The following is a 19,449-nucleotide window of genomic DNA, read 5'->3' as shown; positions in this document are numbered from 1 at the left end:
GCTTAGCAAAGGGATTCAACAAACAGAAGAACAGGTATGTGAAATCATAACACGTATAGTCACAATACTGCAGGATTAAAGACATTAACTGAGCCTAACAGTTCAAATATAGAGACCAATAGCTCAGAGGAAAGTAGATAGACACAGACAACTCACTTTTCTACTAATTAACATACGTTGCATTAGAAATAATGTTTTTACAATTACAGCGTTTATCTAACATTCAACACGTCGATATTCTATGTGTATCAGAACACCGGTGAACCCAAATTCAAGTAAACATATTTGTTCCCAAGGATATGTTGTGGTGCAAACATAATGTGTAGAAGACAGAGAAAAAATGATGAGGCTGGAATTTTTTTCAAATAAGGAGTAAAATTTTCCAAAATTCATTTATGTACATATTGCTCATAATGGTTGCAAACAGAACACAGCATGTGGTTCTCAATGGAGAGACGTCTACAGACGTTAAAGTAACCTCTGACGTGCCACTGGGGAGTGTTATGGGACCATTGCTTTTCGCAATATATATAAATGACCTAGTAGATAGTGTCGGATGTTCCATGCGGCTTTTCGCGGATGATGCTATGGTACACAGAGAAGTTGCAGCATTAGAAAATTGCAACGAAATGCAGGAAGATCTGCAGCGGATAGGCACTTGGTGCAGGGAGTGGCAACTGACCCTTAACATAGAGAAATGTAATGCATTGCGAATACATAGAAATAAGGATCCTTTATTGTATGATTATATGATAGCGGAACACACTGGTAGCAGTTACTTCTGTAAAATATCTGGGAGATGCGTACGGATCGATTTGAAGTGGAATGATCATATAAAATTAACTGTTGGTAAGGCGGGTGCCAGGTTCAGATTCATTGGGAGAGTCCTTAGAAAATGTAGTCCATCAACAAAGGAGGTGGCTTACAAAACACTCGTTCGACCTATACTTGAGTATTGCTCATCAGTGTTGGATCCGTACCAAGTCGGGTTGGCAGAGGAGATAGAGAAGATCCAAAGAAGAGCGGCGCGTTTCGTCACAGGGTTATTTGGTAAACGTGATAGCGTTACGGAGATGTTTAGCAAACTCAAGTGGCAGACTCTGCAAGAGAGGCGCTCCACATCGCGGTGTAGCTTGCTGTCCAGGTATCGAGAGGGTGCATTTCTGGATGAGGTATCGCATATATTGATTCCCCCTACTTATACCTCCCGAGGAGGAATGTAAAATTAGAGAGATTCGAGCGCGCACGGAGGCTTTCCGGCAGTCGTTCTTCCCGCGAACCATACACGACTGGTACAGGAAAGGGAGGTAATGACTGTGGCACGTAAAGTGTGTATAGGTCCATAGATGGATATGTAAGTTTTTTATTGAAAAATGTGTGTCAATAGTTATAAAAAGTTTAGGTGATTAAGTCGAGAATAGTTATCTGTGGTGATTTTAACGTAGAAATGGTAAACACAGGGGTACAAGTCACAAGGACACTTCTGAATATGCTAAGATCATTGGACCAATGTTGAGTAAATAACTGTGCTATATGTAAGAATGCCTGCATAAACGATATTATGGTGAATTTACACAGGGAAGACACTACAGTCAGACTTGCAGGAGGAGGTCTGGCAGATGACGAGCCTTTACTGCTCACACTCTGTAAGAGACAACCAATTAAAATCGAAGAACCTAAAGTGCTACTCATAAGAGGGCAAAAGGAAGAGTACATAAGAGTTTATGTTTACAGACAGCAAATTGGGACTTTTTATATAATTGTCAACTGAGGGAAGGGGAGCGGAAATGGCTTTTGATAACTTTTTTGAAGAAATATACAGATTTATGGTATTCTTCTTCACCAGTAACAAATGTCAGATATCCAAGTGCACCGAAATGTAACAGGCTGCTGGTTTTATGAAGAACTCGAGGAAATCAGAGAAAACACGCTCATGCTGTTCCCAAAGGACACAGCAGAGAGAAAACATTACGGCTCCTATATGAAAAGCAAAAAATTCTACAAAGCTAAGTTCCTTACTACAAAAAACTGGCAGGAGAAAACTAAATTGAAAGGGCTCCCAGTAAATGAATATTAAAGAATTCTTTGAGATGCCTGAGGAGGATATTAGCATTTATAGTTTGTTGTATTATTATGTTCTGTGGTTATGTCTTGTATAATTATGTCCTCTGTACTCTATCCAGTTATTATGCACATGGTTTATACTGTACTATACATACTGTAACTTATTGAGACTAGCTCTTAGAAATTTGTCTGTAATGCTCTTTGTTAATGATACTAGGCGATCATCAGAACCTCAACTGCTAAAATATGTCAGGCCCTTGAGGCGTTGTGCGTGTTCCAGTCGGTTGTATGGAATTAGTACGTGAGATGGGTTAATATAAAAACGCGATGGAATGGAAGCAAGGATTTGTGATATTTGGACAACCCTATGACCACACCGCTAATAACATTTTCAGATTTGTTAGTGCACTGGCACGGAAGGTCCAAAGTATCTGCAAGGAATGGTGTACAACTCACTGCCATGTGACGTGGAGTAAGACCAATGGCTGTAAAAAGTTCCTAATCTAAAGGTACTGGAAATTAATGTCACTCCTTCTCATTGTTAATCTGTCCAAAACCAACCATGTGTTGCTGCTATCAGTGATTGGAAGTCCATCTCCACCAGTCTTCGAGCTAACTTTGCGACGAGAACTGCTTACATTGGACATCTAAAGTCGAATAACTTGCAGTAGCCAATTGCTCACATCTGCACGTTTTCATTGGGCTAAACAATACAGAGCCTGGACAGCAGCTTTCTGGAGGCGTGTCGCGTGGTCCGACGAGTTTGTTGCCTCTATCCAAATAACAAACTGCACAGATGGCCCAATGAAGCGTTTAATCTACAGCCTGCTGGGGGGCATGGTTCACTTTGGAGGTGTTTCTATGATGCTTTCCAGAGTGGGGAGAGGGGCGGTCAGAGGAGTTCGTACCATGACTTTTGCCCATTTATTCTGGTTATAGTGAACACGAACCACAATGTTTATTTAAATATACTCGGTGACCAAGTGTTGTTTCTTCTTCTACATCTCCCTGATGAGACTCTGTGGACACTTCCAAGATGACAACAGCCGTGTTCACAGACTGCACATAAACTTTTGAGGTTTGGCAAACACTTAAGTCATTATCTGCACCTCGAGTAGCCCACTAAATCATCCGATCTTACTCCCGCAGAGAAATCGTGATTGGATTCAGTGGGTGAAATATACAAGGAGCGTTCAGTAACTAGTGCAACACATTTTTTCTGAAATCAGGTTGGTTTTATCCAGGCTTCCAATAGGCATTATTACCCACTCTTTTCGCTAGAAAACCCTATTTTTCAACATAGCCTCCGTTCAGTGTGACGGCCTTAAGCCACCTTACTGGGACGGGCCGTATGCCCACATGGTACCATCCTACTGTTCAATGCTTCATCAATAATCTCCCCATCATCCACGTACTGCTGCCCGTGGAGTGCATCCTTTAGTGGTCCATACAGATGGAAGTTGGAAGGTACCAGTATTGGGCTGTTGGGTGGGTGAGGTATAACGTTCCAATGAAGTTCTGTGAGCTCCTCTCGGGTGCGCAAACTTCTGTGAGACTTCGCGTTGTCATGGAGAATGAGAGCTTCATTTGCATTTTTGTGGCGACGAACATGCTGAAGTCGTTCCTTCCATTTCCTGAGGCTAGCACGATACGTTACAAGTTTGATCGTTGCACCATAAAGGATGGTATCAAACAGCATAACCCCTCAAGAGCCCCAGAGGACGGTCGCCATGGCTTCACCGGCTGAGGGTGTAGCTTCGAATTTTTTCTTCGAAGGAGAGGTGACATTACACCACTTCATGGATTCCAGTTTTGTTTCCGGTTTGAAGTGATTAACCCATGTTTCATCATTTATGATGTTCGACAAAAAGCAATCACCATCATCCTTGTAATTGTTCAATCAATTTTGCGCAGATGGTCCTTCGATGCTCTTTATGGTTTTCCGTTAGGCGGCGAGAAACCCAGCAGGCGTACAGCTCTCAGTACCACAACTGGAAAATGAGTGCGTCAGAAGCGCAAACAGAGACGTCCAGTTAAAAAACTAGGTGTTTGATTATGATCCGTCGAGCACTTCACGTGAGACTGTCCGCACGTTCCAAAATTGGAAAAGTCACAGCCGGCACGCAGGAGATCTGGCAGGTTAGCGCGACCTTGTTGCGATGATGACACACACCTTGCCCAATGGCTCATCATGCTATTGTTCACTGCAAGGTCTCCGTAGACCTCCTGAAAGCGTCTATGAATATCTGCGATGCTCTGGTTTTAATCCAAAAGAAACTCTATGACAGCTATCTGTTATCTGCGAAAAAATGTGTTGCATAACTTATTGAACGGCCCTCGTAACGATCGACATTCACGCAGTTTGGTACCTCTACGGGATATAAACGTCAGTGCTTAACTTCAGCTGGATATGGCATACTGAGAAAACTTGCGGTCCTTCTTACTTGCCGAATTTAGACCTTTATCAAGGCCAGAGATGGTGTTACACAGTAATAGAGGTACGTCTCCTGAGGATGACTAATTTTTTGTGTGTTGTACTTACTACGACCCGTTCTTTTCCATGCAGTTAAAAACATTTTAAACTTTTCCCTTCATTGAGAGGGCGGGCTGTTTGAGATTTGGATCGTAATTAAGCTCAGTTCATTTCATCCAAAACCCAGAGGGCACGGAGTGGAACAAAGGGTTTTCCAGTTCGTAGCATTTGGGAGAGGATTTCCAGTTCTAGAATTTGCTTGCACCAAATAACGTTCCCGAACATTTTCATGGGAACCGGGAGACTGGAACTCTTTTTAATTTGTTTCTAAGAAAATATGTCAGAGATAAAAATTTGAATGCTTAGTGTATATCTCTTAAAGCATATGAAGGGGTAAAGTCAGTAACGTGTTCGACAAGTACAGTGGTGGATTTGTGCCTGATTCATGGACGAAACTTGAATACGTTTGTGTGAATTTCAATTAGCATAATTTTACGTTCAATTTAATCATGTGACGAGTGTGTAGGAATGTTTCTAGATATCACTCCGAGAAAATTAACATTTTTAACAACATTTTGGATATATTAGCTGTCATTATTGAAATTTCTTCCGTGTTTTTGTGACGTAGTTACATGAGCTAAATAAACGTCTGAGCACTCGTTTTGCCCTAAATAATACAGATTTAATGTTTAGAGAGTGTCGATATCATAACACACATAGCAAGAGATTATGAATGAAAACACACACAACGCCGATGTAATATTCTACAATATTTACTACTTATTTAACAAACCGGTTTTCGACTGTTACCCCTTCATCAAGTACAAAGATAAATACGTGGTGCAGTGAATTTTTTGTAAGATCAAAGATTTTAAACAAGTGCATCAACAGAGTACGAGAGAACTGTTAATGTTAGCTCTAGGAGTAAAACGAGAGGAATTATTTCATTGCAAATGCGACGTAAGATTATTCAACTAAGATAAAATACGTGACACTTCAACTAATGAACTACATAACAAATAACAATTGGTATTATGAGAAAATAAATTGAACATTAATCTTTGGTGACTTGTTCCAATGATGTGGCTGAACAAAATAATCTTTTCTTTACGAAGCCCTAAATTAAAAGCAGATAATATATACTAATGAGCTGAAGCACGTAAGCGAAGCCGCTGCGATTATACAGTGACTTTTTTAAAGGATAAGAGAAATTATAGTGCTGAGGTAAAGGAAACAATGGGGCACGTGATTAAGGGGGTAATTTACAACATGGCCTGGATGGGATTATGAGTAATATCTGCAGTTGGGCGGTGAGTAAGGGAACTATGTATAGTCATTGACTACTGACAATGAAGCAGATGGACATATGATTATTAATTTCCATTATATCAAGGTAGTTCATCTTCCTTCCTTTATGAATGTGGTGTACACTTCATTCTGCACCTTCTAACTACGGCCTCGTTTATGCAGGTGGTCTGCAAAAATAAAGTCTCCTTTTCTAAGTTTCCAACTTCTATGGTGTTCTTTCAAGAGGGTGCTTATTGCCTGCCCGACTGGCCTGTACAGAATTTGACACAATTACAAGTGATTTTGTATAGTCCACTCTTTTCCAAGGATGGAGCGCTGTCTTCATCATTGAGTAAAAAGTGTAGAGCACTTTTGTTCATATAAAATAATGTTTTAAATTTCCTGAATTTAGGCTTTCTGGCTAGATTCAGTGAGGCTTTTCCTGAACATGGGATTGTGCACCATTCATTGCAACCATGAGGTGGTGGGTCGAGAACAGGGTAAAGAAGAGAGTGTACCTGTTGTTACTGCTTTTTGTGCATTATGGACTCCACTAAGGTAGGAGGGTAGGCATTTGTCTGGCTGAATTTAATTCCACTTGGAAGTTGTCTTTGATTATCGGGGGTTGATGTTAGGCGATGTATATTGAGGGAAAGATAGTATGTTTATGGATCACTATGTGTTAAGAATTGAAGGCATTACACTGTCTGTGGTGTCAGGTTTCGTATAAATCTTGAAAGTATGAATATGATCACCTATGTCTATGGTTAGTTTTAAATGATTTATGCATTTATCTCAAAAATCCATTGCGAATTTTTTGCTGTGGTGTTTAGCATTTAGCTACTTGAGGAATTTTTGAAGTTGTCTGGTATGTCCATAAGCACAAAACATCAACATACCTAAACCAGTATACAACCTTGGAAGAGAGTAACTCATTTAGGCAAAGATGGGGAAGCAAATCGACCGCATCCTTGTAAAAAAAAAAAAAAAAAAAAAAAAAAATCTATCCCGAAATTCATCTGAACGATTCTACGAAATCATGTGAAAATTACACGTCTGGTCTATCACAATAGGTTATTCATTTTGCGACCCCAGGTACTCCCATCGACTTCAAAAATATTTCATCAAGTCATTTAGAAGCTTTGTAAGTTATCTTTTTCGTAGACAAATTGTACTTTCTCAGTATCTTAATAATAGTCTGAAATGTGCCAATTCCATTACCTGTGGATATATGTGGTCCTTCTATTTCATATGCTCAGGACTAGGTAATCCTCACTGACTGCTCAATTCCATTCACAAAGTCCATGGAACCGAGCCAGAAGCAGCAATGTTGTGCAGCTATGTCACGCCAGCACAGATAACTTCCTTAGATTTATGATCATCATGGACCTCTGCCGAATGTATTACTATGATTCCGAGACAGGAGAAATGCCAGCCGTGGAAATATGTGGATTCATCACCACCTAAAATGGCAAAGATCTAACCATCGTCGGAGAAGTTGATGCTGAGTGTTCTTTGGAACTGTCATGCTGTGGTGCTAACAGATTATGCTTGTGAGAGGCTTTCCGTACAGGAGCATATCACTGAAATCTCCTGACGAGATTCCGGAAGACTGTCAAGACGAAGCATCGCAGGAAGCTGTCCAAGTGAGTCTTTCCGCTCCACAATAGTGCCTCAGCTAGTTCTCCGTAGTACACAGTCACGAACGTTGCTTCCCTTAGTTATCAAATTTCGTCTCACCCCAGCATTCTCCAGATAAATCACACAGTGATTACTTCCTTTTTCCTTGAAGTTTCAGGATTCCAGCCGTATGACATCGACGATATTTCGGCTGACAACCATTCAGCCATCTTCAGGGGAGTATTTGGCACTGGTGACCGCTGGATCACGTCGCTGACTTCGTACCAATATTGCTGCATCTATGACGCGCAGGAGCAGGCGAAATAGTGACACTACATGTGAGCTCTCTGTCGGAATGCGAGCTTGCGGAGTTAAAATTCAGATGTCAAGTTAATAAAATTAGCTTTCGAGAGACATGTCTAGTCATAAGATCTTTCCTTTATGCAGATCTTAAAGAAATCACCGGCTCCCAAGACTTATACAGTTGAAAGCCGACATCATGATTAATAAGATTTTCCGCGTACCTTATTTCCACCGATTCCTTAATAACTGAATTCCAAAAGAACCTAGTCGAGGCCAAACTTTCCGCGACAGAATAATCCATGGAATATTCTGTGGAGATACAATGCTAGGGAATGGCTGACTTACTGGGCTGCGAAAGGCGAGTTTGGCGATGATGTTGAACACACCTCTGACGCATGTGCTCTATGTCTGACCAAAGTAGATTTTGTCACAATGGCGACGTATTCCATAGATTCCAGCCCTCCGCAATCCCAGATTGTCTTTTTCCGAACCGAGAAAAATCTTTTTAGGTGGTCAGAAGATGTCTTGTGCTTTCCTCGGTTCGGTTCGACGAAGGACGATCTGTGATTCCGGAGGGCTGGAATGTACAGAATACCTCGCCAGTGTAGCAAATCCTACATTTGTCTGCCAACGAGCACAGTGTGTGAAAGGTGCGTTGAACATGATCGCTACGGTCACATCTCTGCTACTAGTGTAGTAGTTCTAGAAGAGACGAACTCAATGACATTTCACTTGTCAAACTCCGATTACTAGTTTCGAAATAAGTATAGTTTTATACACAGGATTTATGTTTTGAACATGGAAACGGTTGCTATCTAATTGGAAGATCATGTTGGGTTACGGAACTTTTGCTTCAGGCAGGTGGGGCGTTCCAGACTGGCGGAGCTGCGACAGTCTACTTACAACGTGGAATAGTGGGAAAAGGTTTAATTTCAAACTGACGCTTGTCTGTATGTAGTTGGACAAACACACCAGCCAATATCAGGAATGGCCTGCACGGACACCAGTACATTTCTTTTTGGTGGCATATCTACCCTGAAGAGCCCAAGAAACTGGCACACCTGCCTAATATCTTGTAGGGCCCCCGTGAGCACGCAGAGTGCCGCAACACGACGTGGCATGGACTCAACTAATGTCTGCAGTAGTGCTGGAGGGAATTGACACCATGAATCCTGCAGGGCTGTCCATATATCCGTAAGAGCACGAGGGGATGGAGACATCTTCTGAACAGCATGTTGCAAGACATCCTAGATATTCTCAGTAATATTTATGTTTTGGGAGTTTGGTGGCCAGTTAAAATTTTTAAAGTAAGAATCGTGCTCCTGGAGCCACTCTGCAGCAATTCTGGACTGTGGGGTGCTGCATTGTCCTGCAAAATTGCCCAAGTCCGCCGGAATGCACAATGGACTTGAATGGATGCAGGTGATCAGACATGATGCTTGCATACGTGTCACCTATCAGAGTCGTTACTAGACGTATCAGGGATCCTTTATACTCCAATTGCAAACGTCCCACACCTTTACACACCTTTACAGAGCCTCCAAAACTTGTTCAAATGACTCTGAGCACTATGGGACTTAACTTCTGAGGTCATCGGTCCCCTAGGACTTAGAACTACTTAAACCTAACTAACCTAAGGACATCACGGACATCCATGCCCGAGGCAGGATTCGAACCTGCGACCATAGCGACAGAACCTCCACCAGCTTGAGGATCCCCCTGCTGACATGCAGGGTCCGTGGATTCATGAGGTTGTCTCCATACCAGTAGATATCCATCCCCTCGATACAATTTGAAACGAGGCTCGTCCGACCAGACACCATGCTTCCAGTCATCAACAGCCCAATGTCGGTGTTGACGGGCCCAGGCGAGGCGTAAAGCTTTGTGTCGTGCAGTAGTCAATGGTACACGAGTAGGACTTCGCATCCGAAAACCCATATCGTTGATGTTTAGTTGAATGGTTCGCATGCTGACACTTGTTGATGGCCCAGTATTGAAATCTGCAGCAATTTGCGGAAGGATCGCTCTTCTGTCACCTTGAACGATTCTCTTCAGTTGTCATTGGTACCATTGTTGCAGGATCTTTTTCCAGGCCCAGTGATGTCGGAGATTTGATGTTTTATCGGATTCCTGATATTCACGGTACACTCGTGAAATGGTCGTATGGGGAAATCTCCACTTTATCGCTACCTCGGAGATTCTGTGTCCCATCGCTCAAGCGCCGACTATAACATCACGATCGAACGGACTTAAATCTTGATAACATGCCATTGTAGCAGCAGTAACCGATCTGACAACTGCTCCAGACACTTGTTGTCTTATATAGGCGCTTCCGACCACAGCGCCGTATTCTGCCTGTTTACATATATCTGTATTTGAATGTGCATGCCTACATCAGTTTCTTTGGCGCTTCGGTGTTAATACTTCTGTTTATGTCACCCAGCCAACCAACCCAGGTGACTTCAAACTTTGCATCGAGCACACTAATCGTTCCGTTATACCAGCAACTTTATGTACAGAATACACCCAAAACTTTCAACATTTCTAGATTCCTGACTAAGATTGACAGAACTGATTTGTGCACAGTTGCTTTATAAATGTCAGCTACTCGATAGAAAAAATAACGTTCTATTTCAAAAATTATAGCTTGTTGCTGTAACTCTCTGGAAATTGATACATACAATAAAAGTGGATGTGTGTGATTTAGTAAAAGTGTGTGTGTGTGTGTGTGGGTGGTGTGTGTATGTGTGTGTGTATGTGTATGTGTGTGTGTGTGTGTGTGTGTGTGTGTGTGTGTGTGTGTTTGGGTACGTACCTTCCCCATGTCCTCTTAAACCAGTGGACTGATTGCAACCAAACTTGGGACATATATTCATTGTCATACGCATTTACTTTACTGTCATGCAACACCCAACTATCAAAGGAGTGGGGGTGGGGAGGTAAAAGAAGCGTAGCCCACGGCGCCTGAATTTGCAGACTTTATTCACCGAGTGCTTGTGAGTGAGAGGACTTAGCTACTTCCTACAAACTTTACACATAATTTCAAACCTTTGCAAACTTTTTACTCGCTGACAACTGCCACAAAATGATGAAAGAAAAAAAGTTTATCGCTCTCTATTTTGCCTCTGTTAGTGCATGAAGTTGTAATTTCAGTAAAAAAACTGCCATATCATGCATGGCGTTGAAATTTATTACTTCTTTGTTACCCACTCTACTCGCAACGAATTTCGTAGACAGTATCCACATCTGTCGCTGAATATACCTACAAAATTATATCAGTGTACGACATACGAGGGCTATTCGGAAAGTGAGGAACGATTGGTCACGAAATAAAAACCACTGCGAAAATCTGACGAGGCTTTTCACAGACCTTTTGGGCAGTGTCTCTATCATGTCCGTTGATCGCATCAAGACGCTCTTTCCAGTTGCGAGCGCACTGTGAGCGAGTAAACGTGCCTAGAACAACAATGTCTCTCGCCAAGTGGGAGGGCCCGCTGAGAGGCTTCGCCTTAATGAATGCATCCCACCTAACACAACTGCCACACACTTCCTTCTTCATGGCAATTCTCAGCCGCACTCTGCAGGGGCAGTGAAGACGCTCCTGCAGCATTTTCGGTGGAATGTGTTCGATCACTCACAACACAGCCCTAATTGATCGTCCTGAGTATCATCTCTGTTCACATGAAACGCTGGATACGAAGAGAACACTTGGCCGCTCGTGGTCTCGCGGTAGCGTTCTCGCTTCCCGAGCACGGGGTCCCGGGTTCGATTCCCGGCGGGGTCAGGGATTTTCACCTGCCTCGAGATGACTGGGTGTTTGTGTTGTCCTCATCATTTCATCATCGTCCAGGAAAGTGGCGAAATTGGACTGAGCAAAGATTGGATAATTGTACGGGCGCTGATAACCACGCAGTTGAGAGCCCCACAAACCAAACATCATCATCATCATCGAGAACACTTGGGAGCAGGCTACGCGCTATAGACCAGTGTAGAGAATCATCGGAAAGCACAGGCGGCTGCCTTCTATGACGATGGTGTTGGTAATTTTGTATAAGGCTTCGACAAATGTCTAAGTCGGAGCGGCGACTATGTAGAGAAGTGCTTGGAAGGTGTAGCTAAAAGTACAAAGAAAACAGTTTTGATTTTCACTGTGGTTTCCATTTCGCGACTGATCGTTCCTTACTTTCCGAACAACCCTCGCATATTTCAGGAAATATGACGCCATAAACATTAAGCACATGGCTAGACGCTGTGTGGAACGGGCGAGGACCCACAACTATAAATAAATACCTGGACAACGACAGCTTTCTCTGCTAGTAACTAAATAAACTACGTTCATAACGCTGCAGGAAGAGTAAATATTCATTTTACTTATTATTTTGTAAGTTACAGAGAAAGACACCGTACCTCAAACACTCCGTAATTTGTGAAATACAGGGTGTCCGAAAAGTCTTTCCCTGATCACATAAATTGATAACTCAGGCTAGAAGTAAGATACAAATATGAAACTGGTGTCTAATTTTTCACAAACTATCAAAGTTCTTTTCACACATCAGTAAACTTCCACATGAGCACCCTTGGTAGCACGTAGCACATATACGCGATATTCAATTTCCGTCCACACATTAGCCAACATCACTGGAGGGATCGATTCAACGACTGTGGTTATCCGTTGCCGCAGGGTTTCAAGATCTGGTAAACGTGTTCGGTAGACCTCGTCCTTGACGAAACCCCATAAAAAGAAGTCTAATGGGGTTATGTCAGGAGAGCGTGGAGACCAAACCGTTGGCCCATCACGACCAATCCATCGCCCAGGAAAGGCCATATTGAGATAGGCATGGACGTCCAGACCCCAATGAGGCGATGCACCGTCTCGCTGAAACAAGACATCGGGTTGATACCTAAGCAGCTGAGGAACAGCATACGGTTGAAACATGTCCAGATACACTGCAGATTTGATGGTAGCCTCAGCGAAGAACAATGGCCCGATAATTTGATCGTGCAATAGCACACACCAAACGTTCACCTTTGGATTGCCTCTGGTGCACTCCATGACCTCGCCAGGGGGTTGTGAACCCCAAATGCGCACATTATGACGATTCACTACTCCACTGACAAAAATGGTCGCTTCGTCGGAAAACGCAATTCATCTGAGATAACCATCATCGTCCTCAATACGTGATAGCATTTCGACTGCAAAGTCATATCGATGTGTACTGTCATTGGGCAACAAGGCCTGAACGATTTGCACTTTGTATGCACGAAACAATACACGTTTGTGTAAAATGTCATGGAGAGACCTTTTTGGCATCTGATATTCACGTGAGGCCCTGCGCACCGATTTCTTCGGACTTCGCAGAAAAGACTGCCTTACAGCTTCCACCCTGTCTGCTGAGGTTCTTGGTCGACCGGACCTCAGAAGGTCAGCAACCGATCCTGTGCTCTTGAACTTCTCATTCAAGGCTTTAATGCTCTTGATATCAGGTGGATTCCTTCCAAATGTTGTCTAGAAGTGCCTCTGCACTGTGGTTGGTGATCGTGTCTCATGGTACCACAGGACACACTGACCTCCTGATTGGTTAAAATGGCTTCTTGGGCACTGCGCCTCGTCCACTACTTACGTACTGCGAACCTAAAACAGAGAAAAATTATGTAATCAGAGAAAGACTTTTCGGACACCCCATGGAAATACGTTGTATAAACTACACAATGTCTTGATGTGTCTGTTGCAAGGTGGATGCTTCTCGAAACGAGCTGTGGTTCCTGACGAATGTGTACCCGGTGCTGCTGCTGGGCCGTATCAACACGACGGAGTACAACTACCACGTTTTCACTGGCGCGGTAGACGATGTGGTGCGGGACACGCCCTGCGAGCCTGCGCGTGACGCCACGGGCAGCGGACACTGGCGGCGCTACCAGGCGGAAGCCGCGTCCCCCGTGTCTCCCAGCCTCGTCATGGAGGCGGCGGGGCCGCAATAACACCAGCTGGCGACGACGCTGCTCCAACAGGTGGTCGCCAACTGCATCCACCTGTGTCCGCCAGCCTCGTCGTGGAGGCGACGCGACCCCAGTAACGACGGCAGGGGAGCTCCAACAGGCGTTCGGCAAAGCTGTGTCTCCCAGACTCATCATGGAGCCTGTAGCATAGGCTCCCGCCAACTGTGCCCCAAAGGGTGGCCTGCAACACGTGGTCGGAGCCAGTGACGAAGAGTGCATACTAGAGGGTGATTTTTATTAACATTTAAATACACACAAAGCGACGTATATGGTCCTGAGAGAACTAATTTAATTACAGGCACATGGGGCTGCAAATTTCGGGAAAAACCACAAAAGTGGACGACAAATATTGAACATGTGACTTCACCAAGTGACGTACCTCGCAGCAGCTGGTCTTATCGATCCTGCTCTCACTGGCAGGGGGCAGTGCTACACATCGCTCCGCTAGACTGCTCTGTTTTCGTGAATGTAAACCGATTCATCGTAGTCTTGTACCGCGAGCACTATCGTATCATCTAATAATGCAAGAACGAAAGCAGAGTAGACTAACGGAGTGATGAAATGCACAGCCCCTACCGATGAAGGAAGGATCGACAAGTCCAACGGCTGCACGTGCGGCGGCATACGTCACATGGTAAATTTAAATGTTGTGTGACTAGGGCCTCCCGTCGGGTAGACCGTTTGCCGGGTGCAAGTCTCGATTTGTCGCCGCTTCGGCGACTTGTACGTCGATGGGGATGAAATGATGATGATGAAGGCAACACAACACCCAGTCTCTGAGAGGCGAAAATCTCCGACCCAGCCGGGAATGGAACCCTGGCCCTTAGGATTCAAATTCTGTTGCGTTAACCACTCAGCTACAGGGGTGGACTACGTCACCTGGTGATATCTCTTGTTCAACACTTGTCATCAACTTTTGGGGTGTTCCCTGACGTTTGTGGCCCCATGTGTCTTAGCGTCATCTACATCGCTGCTGTGGTTTTTAAGCGTTAATAACAATCACACTGTGTATAAACACATTGGACTGGACTGTCAGTCAGACACAATGACAAGCATGTAATGCTACAAACACACGGCAGACAAGCGTGTGAACAACTGATCAAGCCTCCTTACAGTGCCTTAAATCTGGTGTTTAGCCTGATCAGAGTTTACAATGTTAAATCGATCATTCTCTTTCTGCTGAACAGAACAATATTCATAAATTAAGAGAAAAAAATTTTGGTTCTTCTACAGTATTAGTCTGTGGTGGCCTCCTAAGCCAAAACCAATTAGCTAAATAAATAGATTCTATAGGACATCCACAGTGTTATGCTTTCCATTCATACTCTCTCCAATGGTAAGTAACTGTTGAAACCATGTGTTTTTGGTTGTGCCCTTCTGATTGTAGATTGGCAGAAAGCTACTTAGCTATGAACGGCAGTGAGGAAATACAACTGTTGTGTTGACACAGGCTAGATATCAGAGACATTTTTGTGGTGATATGGATATTTGTTTGGTGGTAAGGACATTTTTTGTGATAAGTGTGTGAAGTGCTTACAAAATTATATAAACATATACTTATATGTATGTATGGTGAAACTCAATGCATGAAAGATAACTGCTATACATAAAATCGTTCTCATCATTAATAGAAAGTATGTATTTCTATCTATCACAGTTCACAGACTTTTTAAAAAATTATATGTTTTATATGATGACATTGAACTATCCCTTACATTTCTTCGATGTATCGTAGTTCAGATAATGATTTTACCGCTTAAAAAGAGTTCGTTTTTATAAACGTTGCACTTCTGCAAAATAAAATGTTGTTGTTGTTCTAGTCTTCAGTCCGAAGGCTGGTTTACTGCAGCTCTCTATGTTAGTCTTTGCTGTGCAATCCTCTCCGCCTCTGCACAATTACTGAAGCCAACGTATGTTTTAAGCTGTTTATGTTGGATTAGATTAGATTGTGTTCAGTTTGCGTTTAACAGACCCACATATAAGATGATTCTCGTGGGTGCGGAATATGTCAAAAAAGTATAACATAGAAAACATAAAACATTTGAATATAATACTCAAGACCCTGATCATTTTTCAGGAGAATGTCGAAATAGGTGAATATACTACAGTAAACTGGGACTGCTAATATTTACAGAATTAATACACTCTCAGAATGAAACATAGTTATGCACTTTTAATAAATTCATCATAAACAAAATACCTAATCTTGACTGTTGTCCAACTGACATCAAAACTGAAATCTAACAGACATTTTTACTTAAACTGGTCTAACAGTCACAGTTAAGATATTCATCTATAAAATAGAAGGACTTGCCTATGAAAAAGTCTTTCAAACTCTGTTCTTTTAATGGTTGCTGGCAATTTATTGAAAATGTGTGTACCTGAATACTGGACCCCTTTTTCGACTAAGGTAAGTGCTTTTAGGTCTTTATATAGATTGTTCTTATCCTAATATTGATTCTGTGACTGGACAATTGGTTGGAAATAGAGATATGTCACTTGCAACAAATTTTATTATAGAATAAGTATATTGAGAAGCAGTGGTTAGAACCCAAAGTTTCTTGAACAAGTTTCTACATGATGTTCCTGAATTTGCACCACAAATTATATATTATATATATATTATATACTTTTGCACGCTGAAAAGTTTTTCTCGGTTTAATGAGTTCTCCCATATCCCATATGAGATAATAGAATGAAAGTAAGCAAAGTACGCAAGTTTTTTATTTATATCTCCTACATGCGACATCATTCTCACTGCAAATACAGACTTCCTTAGGCATTTCAGCTACTCTGTGGTATGCCCTTCCCACCTGAATTTATTATCAGGTTGTAATCCCAGAAATGTAGCACTTTCAATCTTTTCGATCTGCATGACTTCACATGTTATAGAAATGCTGGAAGAAAATCTATTACAGGTTCTGAAGTGCATGTAATGGGTCATTTCATAAAAGATTTTGCTGTTGATAACGCAACATTAAATCGATTCTTTACATTTCATTTTGTATTATCATTTATTAAGTTTAATGACAGTGAATTAACTTTAAGCCAATTAGTAATGTCAGTGAAAATTTTGTTACCAGCCATTTCAAAATCTGTACTTGACTTGCTATGTATAGCGATATTTGCACCATCTGCAAACAAAACGAACCTGGCACCTTGCAATGTAAAAGACGAGAGGTCATTAATGTACACATGAAAAAACAATGAGTCCAAGATGGAAGCTTGAGAAACACCACATGTAATTAACTTCAGATCAGATGAAGACTGCGCAACGACAGCCTTTTTCCTGTTACTTAAATAAGACTCAAACCATTTCGAAGCACTACCAGTGACACCATAATATTCTAATTTACTTTGGTCAGCCAAAGGCTTTTGATAGGTCACAGAAAATGTCAGTAGCCTCTAGTTTATTATCTAATGAATTAAGTACATTTTCACTGTGTGTGTAAATTGCTTTATCTACAACAGAACTCTTAAGAAACCAAAACTGTGGCTTGCACAATATATTACTTGAGATCAGATGCTTTAGGAGACGCTTGAACACAAGTTTTTCAAATATTTTTCAAAAAGCTGGCGAAGTGAAATTGGACGATAGTTTCATGGTATCTCTTTATCCCCCTTCTTGTAAATAAGCTTAGCTTCAGCATATTTTAGTCAGTGTGGAAATGTTTCCCTGATAAGAACTTGATTACACAAATAACTTAAGATAGACCTCAAATCACATGAGCACTCTTTGCTTAACTTCGTTGATATGATATCATACCCTCTAGAAAACTTAGATTTTAAGGATTTTATGATGAATGCTACTTCTTTGGGAGACATGAGTGTCATTTCTATTTTATACAAGTTATTTTTAAATACTGATCTCAGATACTTCCTTGCACTGTTCATAGAACTGATAAACGCAAGCTTTTAGCAACAGAAAAAAGTGCTTGTTTAAGAGGTTTGCAACACCACATGCACTTGTTATCAATGTTTCATTTCTTTTCAGAGCTATCTGTTCCTTTCCCTTTCTGGCCCCACACATCTCTGTCTTCACTATATCTCAGAGTTTTTATTTTATTGACAGATGTAATTCTCTTTTTCTCATAAAAAGCTGTTTTGTTTCCTGGACTACTTGCTTCAATATTTTGCAATATTCTTTGTAATGCATTACATTGCTAACATCAAAGCTGTTCCTAAACAGTAGATACAGTCTCCTTTTTATCCCACATGATGTATTTATTCCTTATGTAATCCATGGTTTAGTTTTAGAGTTCTGTTTGATTTGCATTATCTTTAGGGGAAAACAATTTTCAAAAGAGAAAGTAACTTTATTAATAATGCTTTGTATTTTCCATTTGAATCAGTAGTATTGTAAACCTGTATCCAGTTCATGTCTTTGAACAATCTCCTAAACTTCTCAATTTTTGACTGATTTATTACTCTCCTACACTCATTTTTAATAGATTTTTAATCTTGACAAGTTTCAAAATTTAACACAAGATGATGTACGTCATGTTCAGATAGCCAATTTACATTGGTTTTGTGATATGACTTTTTTCCTAGATTTTTCTACAAAAATATTATCAATAACAGTCTCAGAGCATTTACATATGCTAGTTGTAAAGTTCACAGTAGGAATTAAACTGAAAGACAGTGTTACTGATTACAATAATTGCTCATTGACATAGCTTATCAATAAATTCACATTAAAGTCAGTAGCAACAACAATTTCCATGTTTTTTCTGTTAGATGTGGACAACAGAGCTTCTAGATTTTTTGTAAAGAGGTTAAAGTTTCCTAAAGATGCTCTGTATATATTTACTATTATAAAAGACATTATGTATTGCTACTTCTGTTGCAAAAGCTTCTAAGTGCTGCTCTGAGCAAAATTTATTAATATGAAAATTCTTGAAATCAAAACAGTTTCTCAAAAATGTGGAAACTCCTCCTTTATCCCTATTTTCTCTACAGAAGTAAGTAGCTTACTTGAATCCTGTAACATTTAACATATCTATACAAGTGGTCACATGATGTTCAGAAAGGCAGATTATATAATCTGGTTTGCTCAATTCTAATTCTTCAACACAAATAAGCAACTCATTAAGCTTATCCTTTAGCCCTTGGATATTCTAATGCGATAAGGATAACTGATTTTGTGCGCTCATTGAATTACACTTGGATGAACCTAGTTTTTCTGTCAATTTTTCAGTATTTCTAGTTTAAAACAGCGACTGTCTCCAAGAATTGTGTACATTAAAATGTCCTATCTGGCTGTCTGTTTTATCAATGTATATCTCATTTTCAGCCTGTCTCTGAACATCTTTCGTTTCTGCCCTTCCTACGCTATAAAACTGCTATTCTGTCAGATGAAACTACTGGTACTTTACCACCTGTGGTAGTGCCCCCCTCGCATCTTAAGTTATTTGGTATTAGCCCCGACAGTTTTCCCTTCCCTTTCCTGCCTAGAAAGGTCTACATCTACATCCATACTCCGCAAGCCACCTGACGGTGTGTGGCAGAGGGACAACTGCTGTGGGGTTAACAGGAACCACACTGATATGAGACCATATACCTGATCCAAGCAGCCATTCCACCTTCAAATTGAGTCTCCTAACAGAAGAGTTTATATGAGACCTGTCTTGGTGTCTCAGAACAGATACAAGCCCAACACCAGTATGTCTCGTTGCTAAAGCTATCTTTACCAGGTCAACCTCAAT

General features: G+C 41.4%; 1 protein-coding gene across 1 annotated transcript in view; it reads left to right on the top strand.

The window, feature by feature from the left end:
* Nucleotides 1–15,593, top strand: part of LOC124771027 (L-dopachrome tautomerase yellow-f2-like) — a 128,875-nt gene extending 113,282 nt beyond the window's left edge. The window contains exon 6 of the mRNA XM_047249268.1: nt 13,481–15,593. Within this exon, the coding sequence (XP_047105224.1) occupies nt 13,481–13,726 (246 nt within the window). The 3' untranslated portion in view covers nt 13,727–15,593. The remainder of the gene's footprint in view (nt 1–13,480) is intronic.
* The last annotated feature ends 3,856 nt before the right edge of the window (nt 15,594–19,449 follow it).

This window comes from Schistocerca piceifrons, unplaced genomic scaffold, assembly GCF_021461385.2.
Source record: "Schistocerca piceifrons isolate TAMUIC-IGC-003096 unplaced genomic scaffold, iqSchPice1.1 HiC_scaffold_866, whole genome shotgun sequence".
Classification (NCBI taxonomy): Eukaryota; Metazoa; Arthropoda; class Insecta; order Orthoptera; family Acrididae; genus Schistocerca; species Schistocerca piceifrons.
The sequence above is the reverse complement of the archived record's forward strand: the minus strand, read 5'-3'. Positions and strand labels throughout refer to the sequence as shown.